At 50.5% G+C, this 23,623-nt stretch overlaps 1 protein-coding gene across 1 annotated transcript in view; it reads right to left on the bottom strand.

The window, feature by feature from the left end:
- Positions 1-1,113: 1,113 nt before the first annotated feature.
- LOC114647385 (ethanolamine kinase 1-like) overlaps positions 1,114-23,623 on the bottom strand; it is a 188,891-nt gene continuing 166,381 nt past the window's right edge. The window contains exons 7-8 of the mRNA XM_028796088.2: positions 4,867-4,940; positions 1,114-1,473 (exon numbers count right to left, since the gene is read on the bottom strand). Of these exons, the coding sequence (XP_028651921.1) occupies positions 1,404-1,473; positions 4,867-4,940 (144 nt within the window). The 3' untranslated portion in view covers positions 1,114-1,403. The remainder of the gene's footprint in view (positions 1,474-4,866; positions 4,941-23,623) is intronic.

The following is a 23,623-nucleotide window of genomic DNA, read 5'->3' as shown; positions in this document are numbered from 1 at the left end:
TGTCCTCCCATCCAGCTCAGAGGGTGGGCACCATACAGCAGAGATGTGTGACTTTCAAGGCGCTATATAAGTGCCTCCATACCAATCAGGTGGCACTGCCAGAACTTGGTTTACCCCCCCCCCCAGCAGACTCTAGGGGGCACCAAGACCTACCACTTGGCACTTTGTCCTGCCAGCACTGCCCGGTGATCACAGCAGGCCAGCAGCATGGTGACCAGTTTGATGAGTGTGTCGGGTCACCAGGGGGCGCCAGAAGGACTGGCTTTAATAGAATGAATGTGACACCCCACAGCGCCATCTGGTGGCCATTGTGGATGTGACTGTGTGTAGGGGGCGCTGTAAGCGTGTGGCTGGCACTCCACCAGGGTCAGGCAGACGTGACGTGGGGACACACAAACCTCCCTGGTTTCTCACGAATCCCACCGAACAGAAGCGTTGGCTTATTGACCCGCGCATCCTGCCGACGTCGACGGAAAGCTCCAGAAGCCGAGAGCCAGTAATGGATCCCCCTTCTGCTCGTGATGAGCGTAATTACGGGGCTCCTCAGCGGCTCAAATGAGTTTTCCGTTGACTTTAATTGTGCGCTCGTGAAGGAGAAGCCGCTTCGGATTTTATTATTGCGGCTTCGAGCGATCGGCCAAATGAGGAAACAATTAGAGGATGCTGGCACGGGACGCCCCGCCATTTGCCAAATAAGTTGATCTTTTTGATTGTGGCTGAAAACATTTGAAGTGCTGAGCCAAGGGTGGGGTTTGGGGGGATTGCGGAGGGGGGGGGGCACTAAGTAGAAATGACTGAGCGCCTCCTTCAGGTCATGCGGGTTGGCGGCGGCTGCTTCATCATTGGCGTCAGGTGGCGCAGTGGATGGCGTGGTGCCCTCTGTGTGACGTTTGTGTGCTCCGCCTGATGACCGCAGGCTCAAACTAAAGGTGGACTCTCACTGTTTCTGCTGCCGTGGCGCCACCTGTTGGACTGGACACCCTGTTTTCGTTCCCCCCATGGCTCAGGACGGTCAAGCGTGTGCGCCCCCTAGTGGTCCCCCCTGGTCACACGTGACGGGAGCTGATAAGATATGGAGACTCGGACACAAATGACACACACAGCAGCCGCGCCTCCTATTGTACTTTGCCTTTTTTTTTTCTGGGATCAAAGAAAAGCATTTTTGGTAAACGCGGCGGCGAGATTTCGATCGAGTGAAACGAAGACGCCGTCCGCCGCTTCACGACCTTCTGTATTTTCTTCACGTGGTGAACTGGGAAATGAGGCTCGCTGAATAGCGTCCTCATGTGGCGGACTGGAGAAGTGCCCCCTGTCCTCTCTTTGCTTGTCTTTATCAGTCAGTCACACAAAGTGATGGCAGGCTGGCATCCTCCGTGGCATCAGGGCACCCGTCTGGTGGGAATTTACGGCAGCTTCATGTCGAGGACGTCAGCCTTCATTCGGAAGTAGAAGTTGAAGCGGGCGGCCGCGTACCTGCAAGACACAAGAGGTAAGGGCAGGTAAGCTGGGGGGGGAGTGCAACCAATCAGAGACGGCGCCTGACTTGCCCCCTTACCCAGACAGGCCAGCTCCTTGTTGGCTGCCGTGCACCCCAACCCCACCAGGTGCTGTGCCAGCGTCACTGACGGGCAGGTGAAGTCCAGCCGCTGCCTCAGTTCTTTACCTTCTTGTTGCTTTAAGACACACCCACCTATAAGGGTGGACCAATCACAAAGCACTCTGATAGAGTGCCCTCTGGCAGCGCCATGTATCACTACACCTCCAAACTCCTGAAGAGCCTTCTGCACACTGATGATGGCGCCACCTGAGAAATGTGATTGCCCTCAGTCCTGACGTTGGACACCCCCCTCTGGTCATTGGCATGCACTTCTCCAGTTGCCTCTTCCTTCATGAGTCTCACAGCGCCCCCTAGGGCTATTAATGTTCTGTCCTACCACTCGTGACAACTCGTCACCCTTAGTGCCTGGCACTTTTTACCAGCTGCTGGATCATTTGGTCATTCGTCATAAAGGAATCAAATAACATGCTGAGCAGCAAAGGATCCAATGACTTACCATAGGGGGGGTTTACCCTTTGTGGTCATGTCAGGTGCCCACATGGACCCCGATTACCTGGCTGGCTGTGCTTGACCCCCTAGTGGCAAACTCACAATGCACTGCACTGCCACTCTCTAGCGCCCCCTTCTGGTCATTCATATGTTCTTCTTAATTTGCCTCTTCCTGCAGATTATGACACCCCCTGGGACACACAGCGCCCCCCCCCCTTAGGGCTATTAATGTTCTGTCCTACCCCCCCTGTGAAGACTCATCGCTCTTAATGGTTGGCACCTTTTACTGGCTGCTGGATCATTGGGTCATTCATCACAGAGGTGTGTATCAGCCCGGTGACCAGCAACGGTTCTAATGAAATGAAGAGTGACTTATCACAGGGGTTCTGGGTGGTCTTGTGTTTATTATCGTAGTGATGCCCCCTCACCCCATTGGGTCATTTCAGGTGCCCTCAGTGACTGCCTGGCTGGCTGTGCTTGCCCCCTAGTGGCCAGCACTCAGTGTACTGTGCTGCTGCTCTCTGGTGGCCCCTCTGGTCATTCTCATGTACTTCTTCTCTTGCCTCTTCTGGCACCTTATGCCAAGGCCTAACACTACCTGGGCCACACAGCGCCCCCTAGGGCTATTATTGTTCTCTTATTGGTTGGCACTTCTTACTGGCCACTATTTGGTCACTCATTGTAAAGAGTTGGTGAGGTGACTAGCGTGGCAAATGCTGACGGTTCCAATGAAAGGGAGAGAGAGTTACCACAGTGGTCCTGGGTGGTCTCGAGTTTATTACCCTTGACGACGCCCCCCTCACCTTATTTGGTCATATGAAGTGCCGGTAGGGACCCCTGGATGGCTGTGCTCGCCCCCTGGTGGCCCGCTCTCAATGCAGTTCACTGCCACTCTCTGATGCCCACTCTCTGCCATGTCTGTTAGATTTGAGATACCCAGGCCCGGCTGGCACATGCCTTTTTTACTCCGTCCTTTCTTGTCAACGTGGCAGGCCGGGTTTTATTGACAACTTCATGTAGGAAATGAGAATGAAGTGAAAGCTTAAAGTGGGATTAGTGGAAATGTCACCAACGAAAGGGAAGACGATTAAAAACCGGGAGCCTGCCAGGAGCAGATGGCGCTCGAGGCGGCAGTCCATTGCAATGCATTTGGGGGCACCAGAATGTGGACAGCCACTCTGTCTGATACACCCACTTGAACCCTCAGAAGTGGCATGAAATGACCAGAAAATGGGGCTAAAAAGATGGCATCAGAGGTGGCTTGACTAGGCATTGGCATTAATACGCTTCTCTGTTTAGCAGGTCATTGGGTAAGCTTGGCACAGTCACCATCCTGCATTTGTGCTACTAAGCAGACAACAGGACAGGACTCTGCCCACACCTGTGAATGAGTTGGGCAAAGGGTCTTCATAGTGGTCCAGCACTTTGAGGGTCACACGGTTTGGATTTCCTCATGCAGGTCACCCTGAAATGGACCAAAACACCACAAAGTCCGGAAAGTGCCAGCAGTCAGCAAGTCTTTGGATTATATAGTGCCTTTCAAAGTGTTTGACATTAGCACAGTACAGCCCAGTACCACCAGGGGGCATCACAAGGGCCAGGAGACACTGGGCAGGGTGGTGTGAGCACCTCTGAGATGACCAATGGGAGACATGGATGATGCCCACCTGGTATCACCATTAACTGGTCTCGGTCAAAGTGACTCCACTGCACAGACCCCCAGTGATAAATTAAGTTGCTCCAATGAAAATTTGGGTCCAAGGTTTGTGTGCCAATTGCTGTGCCCACGGTAGTGTGTCTTCCACTGCTGGTAGTGGACAGGTCTGTCATGTTAGGTCACCAAACACTGACTCAGTAGGCCAATGGGCAGGCTGGACCCCTTAAACTAAGCCCATACCCCCAATGGGTCACATCACTACCTCCTGGCTCCCTGATGATGAAAGGCACAACTGAATAAGAATGCCAGGCTTGTTCCCCTGGTGAATCACTCAGTGCCCGCAGTAGCATTCACATTGCCAAGCCAGACTCTCTCCATTTTCCTTGCCCGCCTTCATCCCACTCTGACTGGCTGAGTCCTCCAATGCCGTCAGCCACCTCAATTCCACCTCACCCACTCAACTGTGTTTCCTCTGGTGCCATTGGGCACAAATCATGCCTGGTTTGTCATGCCACTTTGACCCCTACTACAGTCTTACTGGCCCCTTGAAGAAAGAGGGGGCAGCTCTCTAGGTCACCACAAGTGGGCGCTGGTGGTAACTCTCCAAGCTGTGCCCCCCCACCCCAGCCCTGGAGCTGCGCCTGCACCACAGAACTTTTTTTTCTCCTTTGGTTTTACACAAAATGAAATATCGAGTGCGAGGAGAAGAGAGTTTCCATTGTTGAGCTCGTGAGTGTGGAGCGCCCGCCGCCGGCCCATTGTCACTTGCATTTGGCTTTGATTACGCGTGAGCCCCCGGCGCCTCGGGGCCTGTCACAGAGCCAGGACTAATTTGGTTTATGGAGATCAGATGGCAGCACAGCGGCTTGAATGACGCAGTCCCACAAGTCAGCGCCTCCCGGGTCGTGTCGTGGAAGGGATACCGCGGGGGGCGCACTTCATTCCGTCTTCACCGTGGTGGGCACTGTGCTAACCCTTCACTTGTCACTAGTAATGTAGTCAAGACCCCTGATACGGCTGGACCACTGACACTCTGAAGTGCGGAGCAAACGAATCCCACCTGGAAACCAAGGAAGAGACAACTGCGAACATGACCCTCATACCCCCCACCCACGCCACCCTCACCACCACCACCACCACCACTGGGGCCGAGACCACTCACCTGACAAAATCAAAGTTGATCTTGGAGTACCTCGACTGGAGGAGAGCCCAAAGACCCCAACTGAAATGGCCGGCCTGCAAGAAGAAGAAAAAGGCACAGAAGAAGGAATTTGTGAGGACGACTCTGCACCTGCCACTCCTGTGCCACTTGGCTACCCACAGAAAACCTGAGATGGGCATTTAGGCTGGCACACTGTTTCTTCCTGCAATTATATGCAGGGGGCTGGGTATTTTATAATGTGCCACATATTCACAGCCTCAGCAGTAGGGGGCACACACACAGAAAAGACACACTGTGGTCACACAAGGACACCTACATCTTTACCAGCAGGTGGCAACACTCACGCCCACAGCAGACTTTGTGTTGTTAGGTTCATTTCTCTGTGTCAGCAACAGGGGGCGACGCTCCCACACACACAAGACAGCGCCACCTAGAGGACCCCGGGGGCCTTCAAGTGGACAGTGGACAGATACACTGTGGTTGCACAAACAACTCTGGCACCTCTACCAGTAGGGGGCGACACTCACACACACACACATAAGACACAGGGACACTGTGGTCACCTAGAGGACCCTAATCTCTGGAGCACCAGGGGGAAAAATGTTGTAAAATCCCAAATGACACGGTGGGTGACGGGAGCCTTAAAATAAGATATGGGGGTCTAAGCCCGGCTAAATGACCCCCAGGCCCAGATCCGGACTGTGTTGTATTCTGGTCCCTTTATTGAGTCTGTGACAGGTGGTGACACTCCCACACACACACTGTGGTCACATAGAGGACCCCGGCATCTTTAACAGCAGGGGGCGACACTCAGACTTACTTGGAGAGGCGTTTTGGTTTCATAAAAGATGACAATGGGGGCGCAGGGGTCTTACTGAGGCCTCATGAGCAGATGCACACACACAGTGGACAGATGGCGGACATCTGAATCAGCAGTAGGGGGCGACACTCACACACACTGGTTATACAGCCTGAGCAATGGGGGGCAACAATCGCACAGACAAGTCAGGATTGCCTTGTGCACTTGGACCTCCACTTGATGACGTTCAACCACAGTGAACATCTCTCATTGCACTCGTCAACAGCAGGGGGCGACACCCACACATACCCACTGGATATATGGGCTTTGCAATGAAACCAGACGAAGATGCCACTCAAGCACAGTGACAGAGACACCACGACGGTGGTGCCCCATTAGGTCTACTGACACAGTGTGAGCAGCAGGGGGCGCCTGTTTCTATGCCTAAATCTGCTGGCTGCCTGCTGAGCCCCTGGCACCACACGATTTTCCCCTTGGCAGAAGGCAACTGGTGGTCAGCAGGCAGGACACTTGGTGACCCTGATCTACTGCTGTGCATTTGTCCTTTTTAAGGTCTCAGAGATACCCCCACTGAAAGGCACTATATAACATTGAACTAAAATGGCTGATACAAGACAAGACCTTCAGGGGTCAGCCAGCCATGGTGTTTTTGGACTGCCACTTTTACTTATGTCTCGTGAGGCCCACTTTTAACCGGTCATACTTGCTGGTGGACATGGCACTGGACAGTGGCAACGATCTTTATGTTGGTCAGACTCCCTGAACTCTGGACATGGGATGGCATATTGAACTTGAACCCGGGTGTCTCCCATGGAGGTGAAGAGTGGTCTCAGGTGGGTCTGCCAGTCCACTGGTAATGGCAGTGTCATGGTCACTTGACAGGCCTGAGGAAGCAAATGACTCGACAGTGTCACCAGCCGGACCATGCTGTCCACTAACATCGATATCAAAGAGCCAAGTGGGCCGTTTTGGTTATTGGAGAAAATTCTGGACTGAGCCAGTCCACCTGAACCCTAATGTCACATCTCATGTCTAAGCGGTGGTCTCCGTCGCTGGTCAGTTTCTCTCTGATTTCCTGAAAGTGTCCTGGTGACATAAGAGTGGGCAGTGAAGCCCAGTGGATGATGGACTGAGCTGTAAACCACAAGGCTGCTGGTTCAAGCCCCCCATCTGCTGGCACTAAGCGACCCAGTAAGGCGCTATATCATTTACAGACTGGCTCACCACGCTAACACATTTAAGTCACAACTGCTTCTGTGTATTTTGTCCACACCCCGCTAGCCAAACACATGCAGCAGGTTGACCCCTCTATATAGGACCACACTGGACTTCATGGCCTGAAGCAGCTGGACACAACATCTACAGAGAAGTGGCACATGGTCACTGTGGGCTAACATAATGAGGTGGACATAAAGGGGGCACTGTGTCTGAGTGTGTTGTGACACAAATCAAAACAGTGAAGAGCTCAGGATCGGGCAGCACAGGGCACATCTGTGCTTGGGTTGGCATACGTGTGTCTGTGAGGGCAGGGCAGGGCTGGGAACTTTTATGATGCATATGGGGGTCCTGGACTTATACTAGGTAGGTCACTGGAATCAGCAGAGAGGATCATACACAGCGGAAGGCTGCCAGCGTAAACCACCTACCACCTTGACCCCCTATGCCAGTCACTTCACCCACACTGCAGCTACAGCAAACACACAGAGGGGCAAAAGGGGCACCTCCAGGGTATGTAGGGCACAAAAAGTAAAAGGAAATGTGATTGGGCAGCTGGATGTTGTGGATTTGGGCTATTTAACTGGGTGTTTTGGAGGGTCTTTGCATCCAGATATAGTGGGAGGGGCCTTTCAGCTGGATTTGTTAACAGGGCTTTGCTGCAGGGATTTGTGGGAGGAGCTTTTTAAATGGGTGTTGTGGAAAAGTTTTGCTGCAGGATGTTGCGGTGGGGGGGGCGTTGCAGTTGAGTTTAGTGGGAGGGGATATAAGTCAGTTGTTGTGGGAGGGGAATTGTGGCAGGGTGTTGTGGGGTAGAGCTATTTAATTGGGTTTAGAGGGAGGGGCTTTGCAGCAGAGTGCTATGGGAAGGTTTTTAAAAGGGTGCTGTGGGAGGAGTTTTGCTGCAAGGTTTGTGGGAGGGGCTTTGCAGCAGAGTTTTATGGGAGGAGTTTTTAAATGGGTGTTATGGGTGGACTTTTGCTACAGGGTCTAGGGGCGGGGCTATTTAACTTGTTATTGTGGGAGCGGCTTTTCAGCTGGATTTGGTGGGAGGGGCCTGTTAAATAGGTGTTGTGGGAGGGGTTTGATGGGAGGAGATATAAGCCAGACGTTGTGGGAGGGTCCTTGCTGCTGGATGCTGTGGCTTGGGCTACTGAAGTGGTTATTGGTGGGAGGGGCTTTCCATCTGGGTGTTGGGGGTGGGGCTATTTAAATAAGTGTAGTGGAGTTTTCTTTTTTAAGGTGGGTGAGGTGGGCAATTTGCACTGGGCTGTAATCCCATGTCACATGATCCCTTTACTGCACAAGTTTGCAAATGGCACTAACAGGAGCTGTCAGTTATTTTATTTTTATTATTTTATATAGCGCCCTTCACAAAGCCCATTAGCAAGAAATCCAGATTGCCCTCCAGATGGTGAATGTGTGTCTACACTGACTTACAGCCGCCAATTTTTAAACCTCTGTGGTCACAGTGCAAGAACGACACCAGCAGATGGCAGCCTGGAGGCTCCCCAGTGTGCACAATGAGGATCCTTGATTACCTATGGGGGGCGCCACTGCTCTCGATGAATTGTGAAAGCAGTGGGCCGCAACAAGAAAGTAATTATTAGTAATGAGAATTATGCAAATGAAGACAGACTGTAGAGGGGGTCTCTCAAATGAAAGCATCTCATTACCATCTGAAAGGCGCTATATTTGACCTTGTGGAGGAGAATGGACCAGCAGACAAGCATAAACACAACCCCCCCCCATGTGGTGGATGGTAACAAGTGTGTCCCCAAAAGGTGTACTTCAGCGACGGACTTCAGGTGGCATCGATGACACTGAAGACTTGGGCCATGAAGACTCTGACGTGGTCTCCCGGTCCACCCGCGACATTTATCTTCGATGTCGAAGTGCCGAGCCACAAGCCTTTCTCCAGTTTCATTTCCCTTGGAAGTCGTCCAGCGTGCCGGGCTGAGTAATCGTCTTCCCGACCGCACAGTTATCATCGAGCGCATCATCGCTCAGGCATGTGACACTCGCCTGGCTTCACCACATGCAGCGCACATCACCAACCGTCTCGAATTGAAGCCTGTGGACCGTCAGTCAAAGGTCACCGGAGCTGAGCGTCGAGGCAGGACTGGCACAGCAGCAGGAGGACTGGCCAGCTTACCCAGCAAGGGTTCAACTCTTCTTCTTGCCCTGGTGATGAACTCTACTGCCTCCATATGGAGGGGCACACCGAAATGGACACAAGTGCCAACCTGTTAGGGGATCATGACTTGGAATTGTAAGTTTGAGAGAGAAGTCGTGACTAACAATAAATGTAGAGGGTTCACCTGAAGGGGGCTCCACTGTACTATAGACGGTAACTGGCGGACATGCCAGTTCCATGGAAATAGCAATTTCAAACCGGTCTAAGCCGAGCTCCTAGAGGGGATGCCAATCCATTGCAGGGCCTTGCCAAGCAGCTTAAGCCCTGAGACAGGGTGCCCTCTGGTGGCTACTGCATTAATTACAACCACTGTCTCTGATTGCTGCACCACCCAGCAGAAAATACAGCAGATGAGGTCAAAATCCCAGCAATCCCAGAGCTCATCCCCACTCAGCAGAAGTGGTGTACAGCACTGGCACGAATGGGCGCATGGTGATGGCACTAATGACCCTCCGAGTGAGTCATTTCATCAAATGTATATTAACTTGGAGTGGAGATAAAAGGCACTACATTTCAGAGGGCATCCATGATGGTGGTACTGTATGTTGCTTTGATCCAGGACCCACCCAAGTGAATGTGCCGCACCACTCAGACAGCAATGTGCCAATGCCCCTGGGCATCATCTGTATACCAATGCCCAGTAGACTACACCAAGATCCAAAGTGGCACCAAGCAAAACCAGTAGGTGGCACTGTGTGCAACACTGTGCCCATCCACCCACCCGACTTGTGCGCCTCGTACATTACAGTGGCCGAGGCCTGGGAGCAGCGCCCGTCTTGGCACACCTCAAGTTTGGAGTGCGGCGTCACTGGGAGTGGCACGCTGCTCGTCTTCAAAAAGACTTGACGAGGGCGACGGAGAGGCAGAGCTGTCAGACATCGCTTTTTATTTCTCATCCAGCCCAGTGGAAAGCACATTGTGGCTTTGGCACTTGATCTTCGTCGCTTTCTTTGTCTGCCGGCTCTTCAGGCGACGGCCTGATGCGATTATTTGTTTTAGCATGGCGGGCAGCGCACAATGGCAAAACTGAGGCTCTCACGAGTCGGACCCAAGGGGCCCGTGAGAAGCGCTCTGGATGGGAGACTGGGCCCTGTGCCAAGGCCGAGGGCACACCCTGAGAGTATACAGCTGGCACATGTGGAGGCCCAGTTAGGAATCTGTGCTGAATTCTGTGAAAGGGTGGCAGAGGAGCTATCGTGGCAGTCGAGGGTCTCAGTCCAAAGGCACTATCTGTGTGGAGCTGGCATGGCTCTCTCCCTATATTTGATTTGATTGGCTGCCATGTGGTGAGTCTATGAATGGCTCCCGGGGTGACCATAAAGGCTGAAATGCACACTTGCAGTGTAAATGTTAAGATGGCTGGAAACTACACCAATGTGTCTAGTGTTCGGCTGGCATCACTTTCAGGTGCCAAGTGCTGTTGGCATTAACTTTGACTCCCACTGATTCTGCATTGAAATAGGTGGGTGCTAAAAGAGACTGAATGAATTTACAGGAGTGTGGAGTGAGGAGACATCACCCCTGCAGCTAAGTGTGATGATGTGGGATTGCTGGGCTGGGCAGTGCCCTTGTAGATGCTGGTCCAGGGGGTAATGGGCACAGTCCTGCCATTACAGATGGCACACAACACACTCGTTTGTCAGGGCACAGTACACAGATTGTGGTGCCGTGGTGAAGGCGTTTGGACTTCAGACGCTGAGGTGATGTGTTCAAATCCCACGGCTGACACCAGTGCAAGACACTTCACCTGCCTGGGCTCTAATGGGGAAAACAAAAGAAATGTCGGATAAAGGAACATGGAGCAAACGTCACACTGCTTGTCCTGGGGACTGACCAGTCCACCCATCAGATCAGACCCTCCAGTGTGTCCTCACCACACACCACTGGCCACCATGAATAAATGCTCTCATAGCCCTAATGGGTCATGAGTGGCACACCCTCCTGTGGTCACTGTCATTTAATGTCCAGTCATGCTGCTGAGCTCCTCATTGGCAGTGAGCTCTTGGGCATTACTGGCCTCACCTGTCTGGTCACCATCCACAGACAATGGGGTGCCGGCCACTGCATATGTAGATTCAACTGGTGGGTACAGTAGGCTGCACCGCCCCCTTGTGATCTCTATAAGGAAATGATGGCTGAACAGCCAATAGCAACGCGGAATGACAGGAATGCGTCAGCTGGGAGGACACAGTGTTACTGACACACGATATTGAAGTCCACGGGCACAGGTGCTCATAGGGCGCACACATCAGTAAACACACAATCTGTGGATAACGAGGGGTGGCAGGGATCTATTGATATGACAACACATATGTGTGGCATATCGTATGGTGGGCACTCCCTGGTGTAAGCCACTGGTGTGCGGACTAGCAGATGGCACACATTTTTCCATTTACGAATGCAGATATGCGGTGTGTGTTGTAGTCAGACAGTAATAATGAAACCGGCCTCAGTGCACTACAAACACACTCACAAACATTGGGAAGACAGGTGGGCAGCTAACCCACTCATATATGGGGCATACCCATGAGGGCACATGTAGGGGCACAACAAGCTGGTTTTGAAGTGGGTATGTAGGATTTGCCTTTGGGCCCTGTAGAGACGTGTCTCAGTCGACGTCGTCATTGGCCATCAGACTGAGAGATGAACTTTACTCCTCCCATTCTTGGAGGGGGGTGTGGTCACTATATGTATGGTTACAAACTTACCATCATGGACACTAACTGGTCATGTTGCCAGTAAGAAACATGATGCCACTGTTGCTCAGATCTCATGATTATCTGTGTATGGAGGTTAGTAACCTTTCACCATTTAGAGGGCACCTGCTGGCACACGCCGGGAGCCAAGCTGGTGTTCACTCCTGTCTAGACTGAGAACCTGACCATATGTATTCATGCAATACACACTGGCACATCAATACAAATGAATAAGCGTAGATGTCTTGGAGGTGCCCACGTGCCCACAAGTGCCACTGATCCATACCTTGACCCCTCGATGAAACGCAGCGAGACGACAACAAGTTCCTGACTGTTAGACAGGTCTGTGAATATATAAAGAATCCGACATCTTCACAAAATGAATGCGGCGCTGTGTATTATCGTGAATCAATGCCACCGATTTTCCATGCCCATTGAAGCAGGAGCCCCACGGTGGCACACTGAAAGACGTCCATTGTCCAGGTGACCCCACCCTGGCCTGATATGCTCATTCACAAAGGCACATTTTGTACAAAGTATTTTTTAATGAGACGTCTGTCCCTGAAACTGAGGATGTGAAGAGTGCCGATGGCTGCCAGGCGCAGTGCCATGCAAGAGAGAGTCAGGCAAAAAGCAGTGAGGGTGGCTTATCCTCTTTGAGGTGTTCTGTGCCAGGTGAAGCCTGGCAGCCAAAACGCTGCCGCCGGTTGATGCTGTTTTGACCCTTTAATCTCCTCCAGCTGCAGGACGCCATCAGTGCCCGTGTCCTTCTTTCCTTTATCTTGCCTCATGCTGTCTCTTTGGTGCCAAGTCTGCCAAATATGGACAGCTCAAGTCGAGGACTTTCACGGCCTTGACTTGGACTTTTTAAGTGAAGGTGGGCCGAGTGTCGTCAGCATTGAGGATGGTGGCTCAGACGTCATTAATATTGTCACTTTGTGTCAGGGAGCACTAGGATGGCACAGTATAGGCATGAGGCTATTTTAATATAGCGCCTTCATGCCATGTCATAAACTGCCCCATGCTGTGCTCTTTCGTTTTCAAACTGCATTTGAATTAGTGTAAATATTTAAACAAAGTTTAAACAATAAGAAGCCAAATCTTTAAATGGCGGTGCCAGCGCTGACCCATGTCTGCTGCCAAGTTGAATGGCTTTCTGTCACACGTGGACCTCAAGTGCCTAAGGTGACTACAGGTGGAGGATGCCCTCGACATTCACATTTCAGTGATGTTTTTTTAAATGTCCCAGTGGTCTTCCCTCCTCTGCCCATTTCCCAATCACAGTAGGAGGCAGTCAGTCGACTTTCTCTGCCAACACACGGGATGCCTGAATGAATGCAATGGGTAGTCTTCTCATGGTGGGGACCTTATGTGGGTGTGACAGGGATAACAGTAGACGACTGGGACCCTACTGACCCAAGGGCACAAAGCCTTCCCGCTCCATAGGCTGGTGTGAAATCAGGGGGCACCGATTCCCATCCTGACTGTTGGCACCTTCTGTAACAAACCGCTAGGAAGTGGAAGCTCTGACATTGTGGTGATTCCGAAACTGGACAGTTGGGCACTTGAGAGATGGCATGTGCAGGGTCCCTAATAATAATGCTGCCAGAGTGGACCCCCAGAAACCTTAGATTTAAATGGTGTCCAAGGAAGCCCACAATGTGCCTGTGGATGCCACAATCATATGGGAATTTAGCCTCTTCTTGGGCTTCTTAGATCTGGATGGTGGCAGGGTGGGCACAAAGCCAAAGCCCATCTGTTTGTCTATGGGGTCATTTACATCCTTAAGGCCTCCAAAGTTTTAAGACCACCAAGACTAGCAATCCAAGACTGAATGAGAAGAGAATCCCAGACAGAACTGCTGGGCTGTCTAATGAGGGAGGATGGCATGATTCTTACAGGGACCCATTTAGAGGGCACACTGGAGCGAGACTTGGGTGGGATGCTGCCGCTTACCCATTTCTCTTTCCTTTTGCTGCTAGAAACGAGATGTGGAAGAAGAACAATGAACGCCAACTACAACAAGCTGGCCCCCAACTCTGACATGGCATCAGCCCTCAGATGAGCCACACCAGAGTCACCCGACTCTGACAGTCACTTTCATGGCCATTTCTAGGCAAACGCTTGGGACCCCTTGACCAGTAGGGTAAAATGAAGTGGGCTGGGGGCCCAAAATAGACCTGCTTACTGTTCAGGGTCTCAGAAATGATAGAAGGGGTCCCTTCATTTGTAATCCTTTTGCCAAGTTGCAGGAGACGGGGTCACCTCTGGCATTCCAGGTCTTTTCCATCACTTGGGTCTTCTCTTCTACTCGTGTTGAAGAACTTGAGCTTAAGATGGGAATTTACTTAAATCTGCGATGGCCGTCAGTGACCTCCTTTACTAATCACCGAGAGTGGACATCACAGGGTGGGCTATTTCCTTTTTGGTGTTATTTCTCTGTGAATGAATGATTAGTTTTCACATTTTTTTTTTCATATTTTTATGGATGTTTTGCTAATATCGCTTTGTGTTCTGTGAATGAAACCCCAAGAGGCGGGGCCACCATGACATCACTGCTTAGGACCACCCACAGCCAGCCGAGCGTCATCCTGTGGAGAATTGTAGCACACAAAATGGTGTAAAGGGGTGAGTAGGCCTTCAGATACCCCCAGTCAGACCAGAACTTCACTGACTTGGAGCCCAAAATGGGTCTTACCCCAGCCAGCCAGGCCCCAAACTCAACAGGCAGGCCTCCAGGCCTGCTCAGGCCCAAAAATGGGGCTCAGACTTTTAAAAGGCAGCACTTTTGAACCGCTGTTACCGCATCTTTCACCCTTTGGCGATGCACTTGAGGTTCCTTTGAAAAGTCCACTGGTGCCTTCTGGGTTACTGCCCCCCCCCCACACCCCACCCTGCTTTTTCATTAGTGTATTGGAGCTTCACAGGAGACGAGCTCGTCTGGTGGTGTTCTGCGCCACTAGAAATTCAAAGGGGGTGCGCCTGAAAACTTCACTGGTGCCCACTGAGTTACTGCCCCCCTCCCTCTGCCACCCCCCGCTTTTTTATTAGTGTATTGGAGCTTCACAGGAGATGAGCTCATGTAGTGGTGCTTTGTGCCCCTAGAAATTCAAAGGGAGGGGGCACCTGAAAACTCTACTGGTGCCCCCTGGGTTAATGAACCCCCCACCCTTCCTCGAATGGTATTCTGCACCACTAGAAATTCAAAGGGGGGGGGGGTTGAAGAAATCGGTCGTGAGTGGTAAGCACCAGCTCTGCTCATTAGTAAAAATATCAGAGGGGACATCGGGCGTGAGGTCAGGCGTAGAGTTTTCCACTTGTGGCGTCACACTGGCAGTCAAAGGCGTTTGGATTTTGACATGTTTTAAAGAAGAGACACTCGACCAAAAATCAAAGTGAAAAGACACACAAAATGGCGGCAGGGTAAGTACAAAGATATGAACAAAAATTAGATAAAAAATAAAAATAACAAGCAAAAGGAAAATATGAAGCAGAAGGCGGAGAACAAAGCCTGAGTGGCACACGTAGCAGCCAATCGAAACTGGTGTCACGTGAATGACATTTCTGGGTCTCAAGTATTTATTTACGTGATTTCTTTTTCTTGTATGTTCTCCATATTGTTAGTGATGACGTACTCGTGGATTTGAGAGCTTTGGACTTTTTATTTTTGGGGATGTCGTAATGGAACAAACGGGAAGGCGGCATTGAGGAAGCCAATGAGAGGAAAAGGAGATCACGGTGCGACCCCGTCAAAGTTGGCAAAACTGGCACTCTATTTGGCATCACCGGGGTAGCAGAGCCCTCAGAGAAGCCATCTGGTGGCGGGGGGCTGTATGATGTGTGGTGGTCTAATGTCTCCAGGACACAAATCGGGGGTCTGGTCAACCCCAGCAGGGTTGTCTGGGTGAGGGCAGAAAATCTTGGGCCCCTGACAATTATGGCTGAGCACCTGGGCCCCCCCTGGGCTCCCCAAGCTGATCGGGTGACGTGCCCACACGACTCTCAAGCTTAACGTCAATCCCATTGAAATTTCGCGTAACCGTAATTAAATTGATATAATATCGTATTGCATGTCGTGTCTCATGATGCGCGGAGAGTCCGGTGGCTCTGAATTCAAATTACTAACAGAGTCCACGGATCTTTTTGCAAACTTTTTTATTTCCGTATGTGTATTCTCAACGATCACAGTGCCCGCCTTCGGACATTAACATTTGCTGAATCAGATATGATTCCATCGAAATCGATATTTTTTAGGAAGCTGGTGTCCTATAGACAGCATTGCCAGTCTTTCCTGTCTCATAATACAGGGTGGTCCAGATCTAATTATGCAATTTTCATCCATCCATCCATTTTCCAACCCGCTGAATCTGAACACAGGGTCACGGGGGTCTGCTGTAGCCAATCCCAGCCAACACAGGGCACAAGGCAGGAACCAATCCTGGGCAGGGTGCCAACCCACCACAGGACACACACAAACACACCCACACACCAAGCACACACTAGGGCCAATTTAGAATCGCAATTTTCATTACGCTATAACTTATTAAGTTTATTACATAGAGAATTCACAAAAAATGATTTTTGTTGCCAATAGATGTCAGCACCTGCCCTGCCTTCGTTTATTGCAAGACAATTCTTTTGTCTTGCATTGTTTTCCTGCATTGCATTAAAAGTTGCATAGTTTGATCTGGACCACCTTATAGTTCTTTATATCAGCTAACTTACTGAATGCTCTTTCCCCTCCATATAAAGACACAGGGGGACAGCAAAAGACGGGTGGCCGTGGGTGAGGCCCTGGTAACGTCGGTCGGTCATGTTTTCAATCAGAAATCCATCCATTTTCCAACCCGCTGAATCCGAACACAGGGTCACGGGGGTCTGCCGGAGCCAATCCCAGCCAACGCAGGACACAAGGCAGGAACCAATCCCGGGCAGGGCGCCAGCCCACCGCAGGGTGCACACACAAACACACCAAGCACACACCAGGGCCAATTTAGGATTGCCAATGCACCTAACCTGCATGTCTGTGGACTGTGGGAGGAAACCCATGCAGACACGGGGAGAACATGCAAACTCCATGCAGGTAGGACCCGGGAAGCGAACCCAGATGGGTCTCCTTACTGCGAGGCGGCAGCGCTACCCACTGCACCACCGTGCCGCCCATTAGAAATCCTGATTTGTAATAAATCGACAAAATGCATAATTATTTACCTGCAACATGCACATAATACAAAATAAAAAAAAACACGGGACCTGGCGGGGCCACCGAGGCTCAAGGCCCTTGACAGTTGTCATGGTTGCCTCCCCCGAAACCCGAAACACCTGATGACCCCCCTGCCGGTGCCGCCCCCCCCCCCATATGTCACGACTGTTTGATGTGTCCCGGCACCCCGCTAGATGTGCGTTAAACCAACCCGCGTCCATTTTAGATTTGTCATTTGTCACGGCAGCAGTGCAAAAGCGGCCACTGCTCTGGTGACAGTCGGAAATGGAAAGGCAGGAAGTGAGGAAGTTCGAACATCAAAAGCAAAACAGAATGCGAAGAGAGGGTAAAAAATAAAAAAAAAATCAGAAGCTGCCAACGAAAAGTTTTTTTTGGGGGGAAATATCCCCAATCTCGGACAAATGGCCTACCTGTACTGCCCACCCAACGTGGGATTCGGTGGCTTTATTCATTCATCTCGTCTCGTGGTCGTTAAGGTTCTGTGGGCTCCTGTCGTTAGTTGGTTTTGTTTCCGTTTCGTGTTTTTCTCGTGCTGATCAAATGTATTTGTGGCTTTTACCAACACCTGCTCGCTACGGGCACTGCAAACCGCAAAGCCATCTGGGAATTTTACTTTTACGTGAGACCCTAAGTGGAATGAGTCTGGACGTATAGATGGCCTCCATGTCTCCATAGTGGGAGACACTGAGAAAGGAGAAGTCTGTGGGTTGGTGGGATGGAGACTTGGGTGGGCAGCCCAGGCGGGCGCAGTGTTTGTCGTGTTCTTTACTCTTTGTGCCATTTTAAATCCTTCTTATCAGGTTTCTCTTGGCTTTAATGCTCCAGAGCGCCCCCTCTGGCCACCTACTGGAATGACCAGACACCTCATGGGCTCTCAGCCCAGCAGTTCAAAAGTAGAGAAAGAACGAAAGAAAACGAAAGAAGACCCGAAGATACCTAGCGAGCCATTTAGTGATGGAAACAGTGGTGGGTCGTGTGGGGTCAATTAGGAGGGCCGGGAGACGCGTATTGAGAACAAGCAAAGCCAGAAAATCAAACGTCAGAACAAAAACGACACCCAAGAATCAAAGCCAATAAAAGACTAAGAATAAGAAGAAACGGATGCACTTCATGAGGCAGAAGAAGGTGCCATCCAATATGGAAATGTCCTTGTCCAGTCAGAATATTCTCAACTGTCACAGAAATTAGGCTTAGGGTCATAGGAATCTGTCACTTGTCACCCCCTGAAGGAGGCCCACAGAGGTCTAGTAAAGGATCAAAAATCACTTTGCGTTCAGAATCACGGACCCTGAGACCACCTAAATGATACTCCACATGCTTATATTAACAACCTCCGGATTTTCAAAGGTTTGTGACCCCTCTCATCCCTTTACTTATCCCTTCCTGCTCTGGCATCTCCTCAATCTGCCATGTCACCAGACTCCAAGTTCCACTCCTCTGGGGTCAGGGCAGACCTTTAGGTTTCTGCTCCCCAGCTGCCACTTCTGAGGAGCCCCCCTAGTCACATCCTGACAGGACTCCCCCTAGTGGCCCCAAGTGACCCTGCATTCCCAGGCAACCCCGTGAACAGACTGTGGAGCAGAGAGACGGATATTAAATTAAAAGTCTCCCTAATGTCACCTAATGGCTCATCAACAACAGAGGGACACACTGCCTCTGATCAGGGGCAGAGGAGGTTACACAGTTTATGGGACACAGGTACAAAAATTAAAAGGGAGAACAGCCCTCAGGCCTAGATCCAGGCAGACTGCCTTGTCACCAAACTTCAAGTTCAGTAGGCATATCTTCAGAATTGCAGTCTAAGTTTCTACTCCTCAGTTACCACTTCCAGGGAACTTCTGGGGTTAATTCTGACAGAGCGCCCCCTAGTGGCCCAAAGTGTCCCTGCATTCCTGGACCCAGCCTTTTTTAGAAATTGGAATGCATGTAGTAATAATAAATGCATTTTTCATTCCAACAGATGGTGCACCACAAACACTAGCACTGCTTTTACAAATCTCATACCAAATGGCATATAACAGAGACAGAGCCACTGGATAGTCACCCAGACACTTGCTCTTTTATTAAGGTGGCTAAAAGGTTTTCCTGCTGCTGGCTAATGGCATGGGTGGGCTTCAGGCATGCATCCCCTTGTCCTCCAAAGTCCCAGGCTTTGTCACTTACATAACAGGGGGACACACTGCCTCCTATCAGTGGTCACTAGCAGTGACAGCATTGCCAGCATACCCACTTTCTGGGCATCTTACAGGCTGATTCCTGTCCCACACTACATCTGTGATGTGTCATTGCTATGGCCAGTGGGGGGCACTGAAGAGCAGAACGCCCCTCCTTATTCCCCCAACCAAACCCAAATTAAAGTCAAGGTGGCCAGCTCTGCACAAATGACAAGGATTTATTATAAGCAAATACAGCACAGAGAAGGTTACACAGTTTATGGGGCACAGGTACAAAAATTAAAAGGGAGAACAGCCCTTGGGCCTAACTAGATGAAGATCTGTCTACCAGGCAGACTGCCTTGTCACCAGACAATATCTGCAGAATTGCCGTCTAAGTTTCTGCTCCTCAGTTACCACTTCCAGGGAACTTCTGGGGTTAATTCTGACAGAGCGCCCCCTAGTGGCCCAAAGTGTCCCTGCATTCCTGGACCCAGCCTTTTTTAGAATTTGGAATGCATGTAGTAATAATAAATGCATTTTTCATTCCAACAGATGGTGCACCACAAACACTAGCACTGCTTTTACAAATCTCATACCAAATGGCATATAACAGAGACAGAGCCACTGGATAGTCACTCAGACACTTGTGCTTTTATTAAGGTGGCTAAAAGGTTTTCAAGCTGCTGGCTAATGGCATGGGTGGGTTTCAGGCAGGCTTGGTCCCTGTCCTATCCTGCAACTGTGGTAAGTAGCTGCTGTAGACTGTGGGGGGGGGGGGCTAAAAGGAGCAGAACACAGAAACCGAATATAAATTAAAGCCCAAAAGGCCAACTCTACTCAGATAACAGAAAGTGGACAGAAACAGAATCAAACACAATCAAGAAGAAGGGCACAAGTTTTATGGGACAACAATACAGAAATAAATGGGACATTGGCCATCGGTCAGGTCCTCTTGCCTTCCATGCCATCCCTTCACTTATCCCTATTCCTCACTCCTTCTCTGGCTGCTCCTCATTCCACCCAAAGGTCCGAATGACCTCTTAGGTTACTGCTGGGTTCACTCAGAGAGACGCCCCCTGGTGGCCCCAAGTGTTCCTGCATTCTCGGAGCTCAACCTCTTAGTAAAGGACTAGGCTGGGGAGCGGAGAGATGGATATTAGACCAGCTGTGCTACCTGTCCAAGAGGGGCTGAAATCCAAATAATCGAAACTTCAGCGTTGGTGTTTTCAGCGCACCATCTATTGGAATGTATTTTGGAATGCATGTAGTAATAAAATGCACTGCATTTTTCATTCCAACAGATGGTGCATCACACACATTAGCAATTCTTTCAAGAATCCCAAGGCATACTACAGGGACAAAGCTACTGGATGGACACATGAATGCACAGAAACACACACAGACACTTTATTACAGTGGCTAAACAGTCTCCCTACTGCCACCTAGTGGCATGGGGGACTTCAAGGAGGTGGCCCACCATCCTCAGACATCCATGGTTTAGTTCTTTGCTCTGAGGGTTTAAACACAATATTGAGGCGCACCGCCGCCCATTGATGGAGGACTGTTGTCATTACCAATAATGGCATTGCCAGTGTACCCACCACCAGGGCGTCCTACAGGCTGATTCCTGTCCTACACCACAGCTGTAGGTGTGTCACTGCCATAGCCTGTGGGTGGCACTCAAGAGCAGACCCCCCCAAACCTAAACCAAATTACAGTCAAGGAGAGCAGCTATACACAAATGACATTGAGATTTCTGATGATCAACTACAACAAAGACAAAGGAACTCAGTTTATGGGTCAAGGGTACAATAACAAAATGGAGAACAGCCCCCTGGCCAACTAGGTGGTGGTCCGTTTACCAGGTAGACTGCCTCGTCACCAAACTCCAAGTTCAGCATTTGTATATTCAAGACAACCCTTTAAGTTTCTGCTCCACTGCTACCACTGCTGGAGAGCTCCTGGGTTCATCCAGACAGACGCCCCTTAGTGGCCCAAAGTGTCCTGGAGCTCAGTGTTCTACTCAAAGAGCAGGCTGGGGAGCAGACAGATGAACATTAGATTGAAATGAGCAATCAGCATAGAGATGAACATGATCAGCGTTAGCAATTGCAGTGCACCTTCTGTTGTAATGCATTTTGGAATGGATGTAATAATAAAATGCATTGGATTTTTTTTTCCAACAGATGGCGCATCACAAACATTAGCACTGCTTTTACGAATCTCACACCAAATGGCATATAACAGAGACAGAGCCACCGGACAGATACCCAGACACTTGTCCTTTTATTAAGGTGGCTAAAAAGTCTCCCTACTGCCACTTAATGGCATGGGGGGGGGGGGGGGGGGCTTCCGGCAGGTGTCCCCTTGTCCTCCAATGTCCCGGCTTTGTCACTTACATAACAGGGGGACACACTGCCTCCTATCAGTGGTCACTAGCAGTGACAGCATTGCCAGCATACCCACTTTCTGGGCATCTTACAGGCTGATTCCTGTCCCACACTACAGCTGTGATGTGTCATTGCTATGGCCAGTGGGGGGCACTGAAGAGCAGAATGCCTCTCCTTATTCCCCCAACCAAACCCAAATTAAAGTCAAGGTGGCCAGCTCTGCACAAATGACAAGGATTTATTATAAGCAAATACATCACAGAGAAGGTTACACAGTTTATGGGGCACAGGTACAAAAATTAAAAGGGAGAACAGCCCTCAGGCCTAACTAGATGAAGATCCGTCTACCAGGCAGACTTTCCTTGTCACCAGACAATATCTTCAGAATTGCCGTTTAAGTTTCTGCTCCTCAGTTACCACTTCCAGGGTTCATTCTGACAGAGCGCCCCCTAGTGACCCAAAGTGTCCCTGCATTCCTGGACCCGGCCTTTTTCAGAATTTGGAATGCATGTAGTAATAATAAATGCATTTTTCATTCCAACAGATGGTGCACCACAAACACTAGCACTGCTTTTACAAATCTCATACCAAATGGCATATAACAGAGACAGAGCCACCGGATGGACACCCAGACACTTGTCCTTTTATTAAGGTGGCTAAAAGGTTTTCCTGCTGCTGGCTAATGGCATGGGTGGGCTTCAGGCAGGCTTCCCAGCCTCCCCAGAGGGACACACCGCCTCTTATCAGTGGTCACTAGCAATGACAGTATTGCCAGCAAACCCACCACCATGACATCTGCCAGCCTGATTCCGTCCTACACTATGGCTCTGGTATACACAGCAGCTGCAGCCTGTAGGGGGCACTGAAGAGTAAACACCCAAACCCACCCCAACCACCAAACCAAATTAAACACAACGAGGCCAACTTTACCTAAAAAGTTTTTTTACTGCCATCTAACGGAATGGGGGACTTCAGGTAGGCTTTGTGTCCTGGGTTAGCCATTCATTCCAGGGCTCCATAGACCACATTGGGGCATACTGTACCCACCGGGTCAGTACTGCCAATATACCAGCCACCCGGGCATCCTACAGCCTGATTGATGTCTCGAATCACAATCCGGGATGAAATGTGATTGGATGGCACCCCAAACCTGAACATGCCCTCAATACCTAGGGGCACAATATGAGGAATGTCTGGGTCTCTGCTGGGAGATGCACACTGGACATGCAGCGGAGGTGGACTGCTGATGCCAAATTGGCCCGTGAGGCGCGTGTTTTGTTCCTCCGTTAGGCTCCAGTTCATCACAACCTGGCGGGTTTGGAAAACGGATGGATGGAGGCGCAGCGCTGGTGGTCAAGTCCTCAACCACAAGGATGGGTGTCCATGAGCTCACTGAAGACGAGGACTTTATGTGCCAGGGTGCTGGTTTGCCGATGCCCGCTTACTTAATTACTGATTCTCCTCCTCTGGCGTCCCGTCCAGGGTCGACTCCAGCCTTGCCGCCCTCTCCGTGACCCTCAAAGATGGACGGCCGACCCTTCTGTTCATCTCCCTCCCTCCCTCCCTGCCTGCCTGGCGCTCCTGCTCTTTATTATTCTGAGCGCCGATACAATCTGCACAGACAGAAACGGAGACGTTTATTTAATTCAAACGGTAGGCTTTCGGGTTTTGGCTGCCGACGGCCGATTTATTTATTCCCCCCGAAAAGGCTTCATCATCAGTTTGTTGTAATTTAACGACGCGCTCCGAGACAATTGCGCGCATTGTGCAGCGAGTAATAAAAACACTTTTGGAATGGCGCAACATGACATAGGCTTTCAAGGAATGAAAATTGGTCGTCAAGCCGCAGAAGAACTTGGCAGGTGACCACCGCTCCTCTCGCGGGCTCTCAGATGACTTCTTCTTTTTCTTCGTCTTCTTCTTTTGTTTATTTTTTAAGTCTCGTAACTGAACTGCTGGAGTTTGATTTGGAGTTTGAGCCTCTTGTTCTCCTTTGCGGTTTCGCTGTTGTCTTTTATGGCGACTTTGTCAGAACGACTCGGGACTTGAGTTCCACCGG

This window comes from Erpetoichthys calabaricus, chromosome 2, assembly GCF_900747795.2.
Source record: "Erpetoichthys calabaricus chromosome 2, fErpCal1.3, whole genome shotgun sequence".
Classification (NCBI taxonomy): Eukaryota; Metazoa; Chordata; class Cladistia; order Polypteriformes; family Polypteridae; genus Erpetoichthys; species Erpetoichthys calabaricus.
The sequence above is the reverse complement of the archived record's forward strand: the minus strand, read 5'-3'. Positions and strand labels throughout refer to the sequence as shown.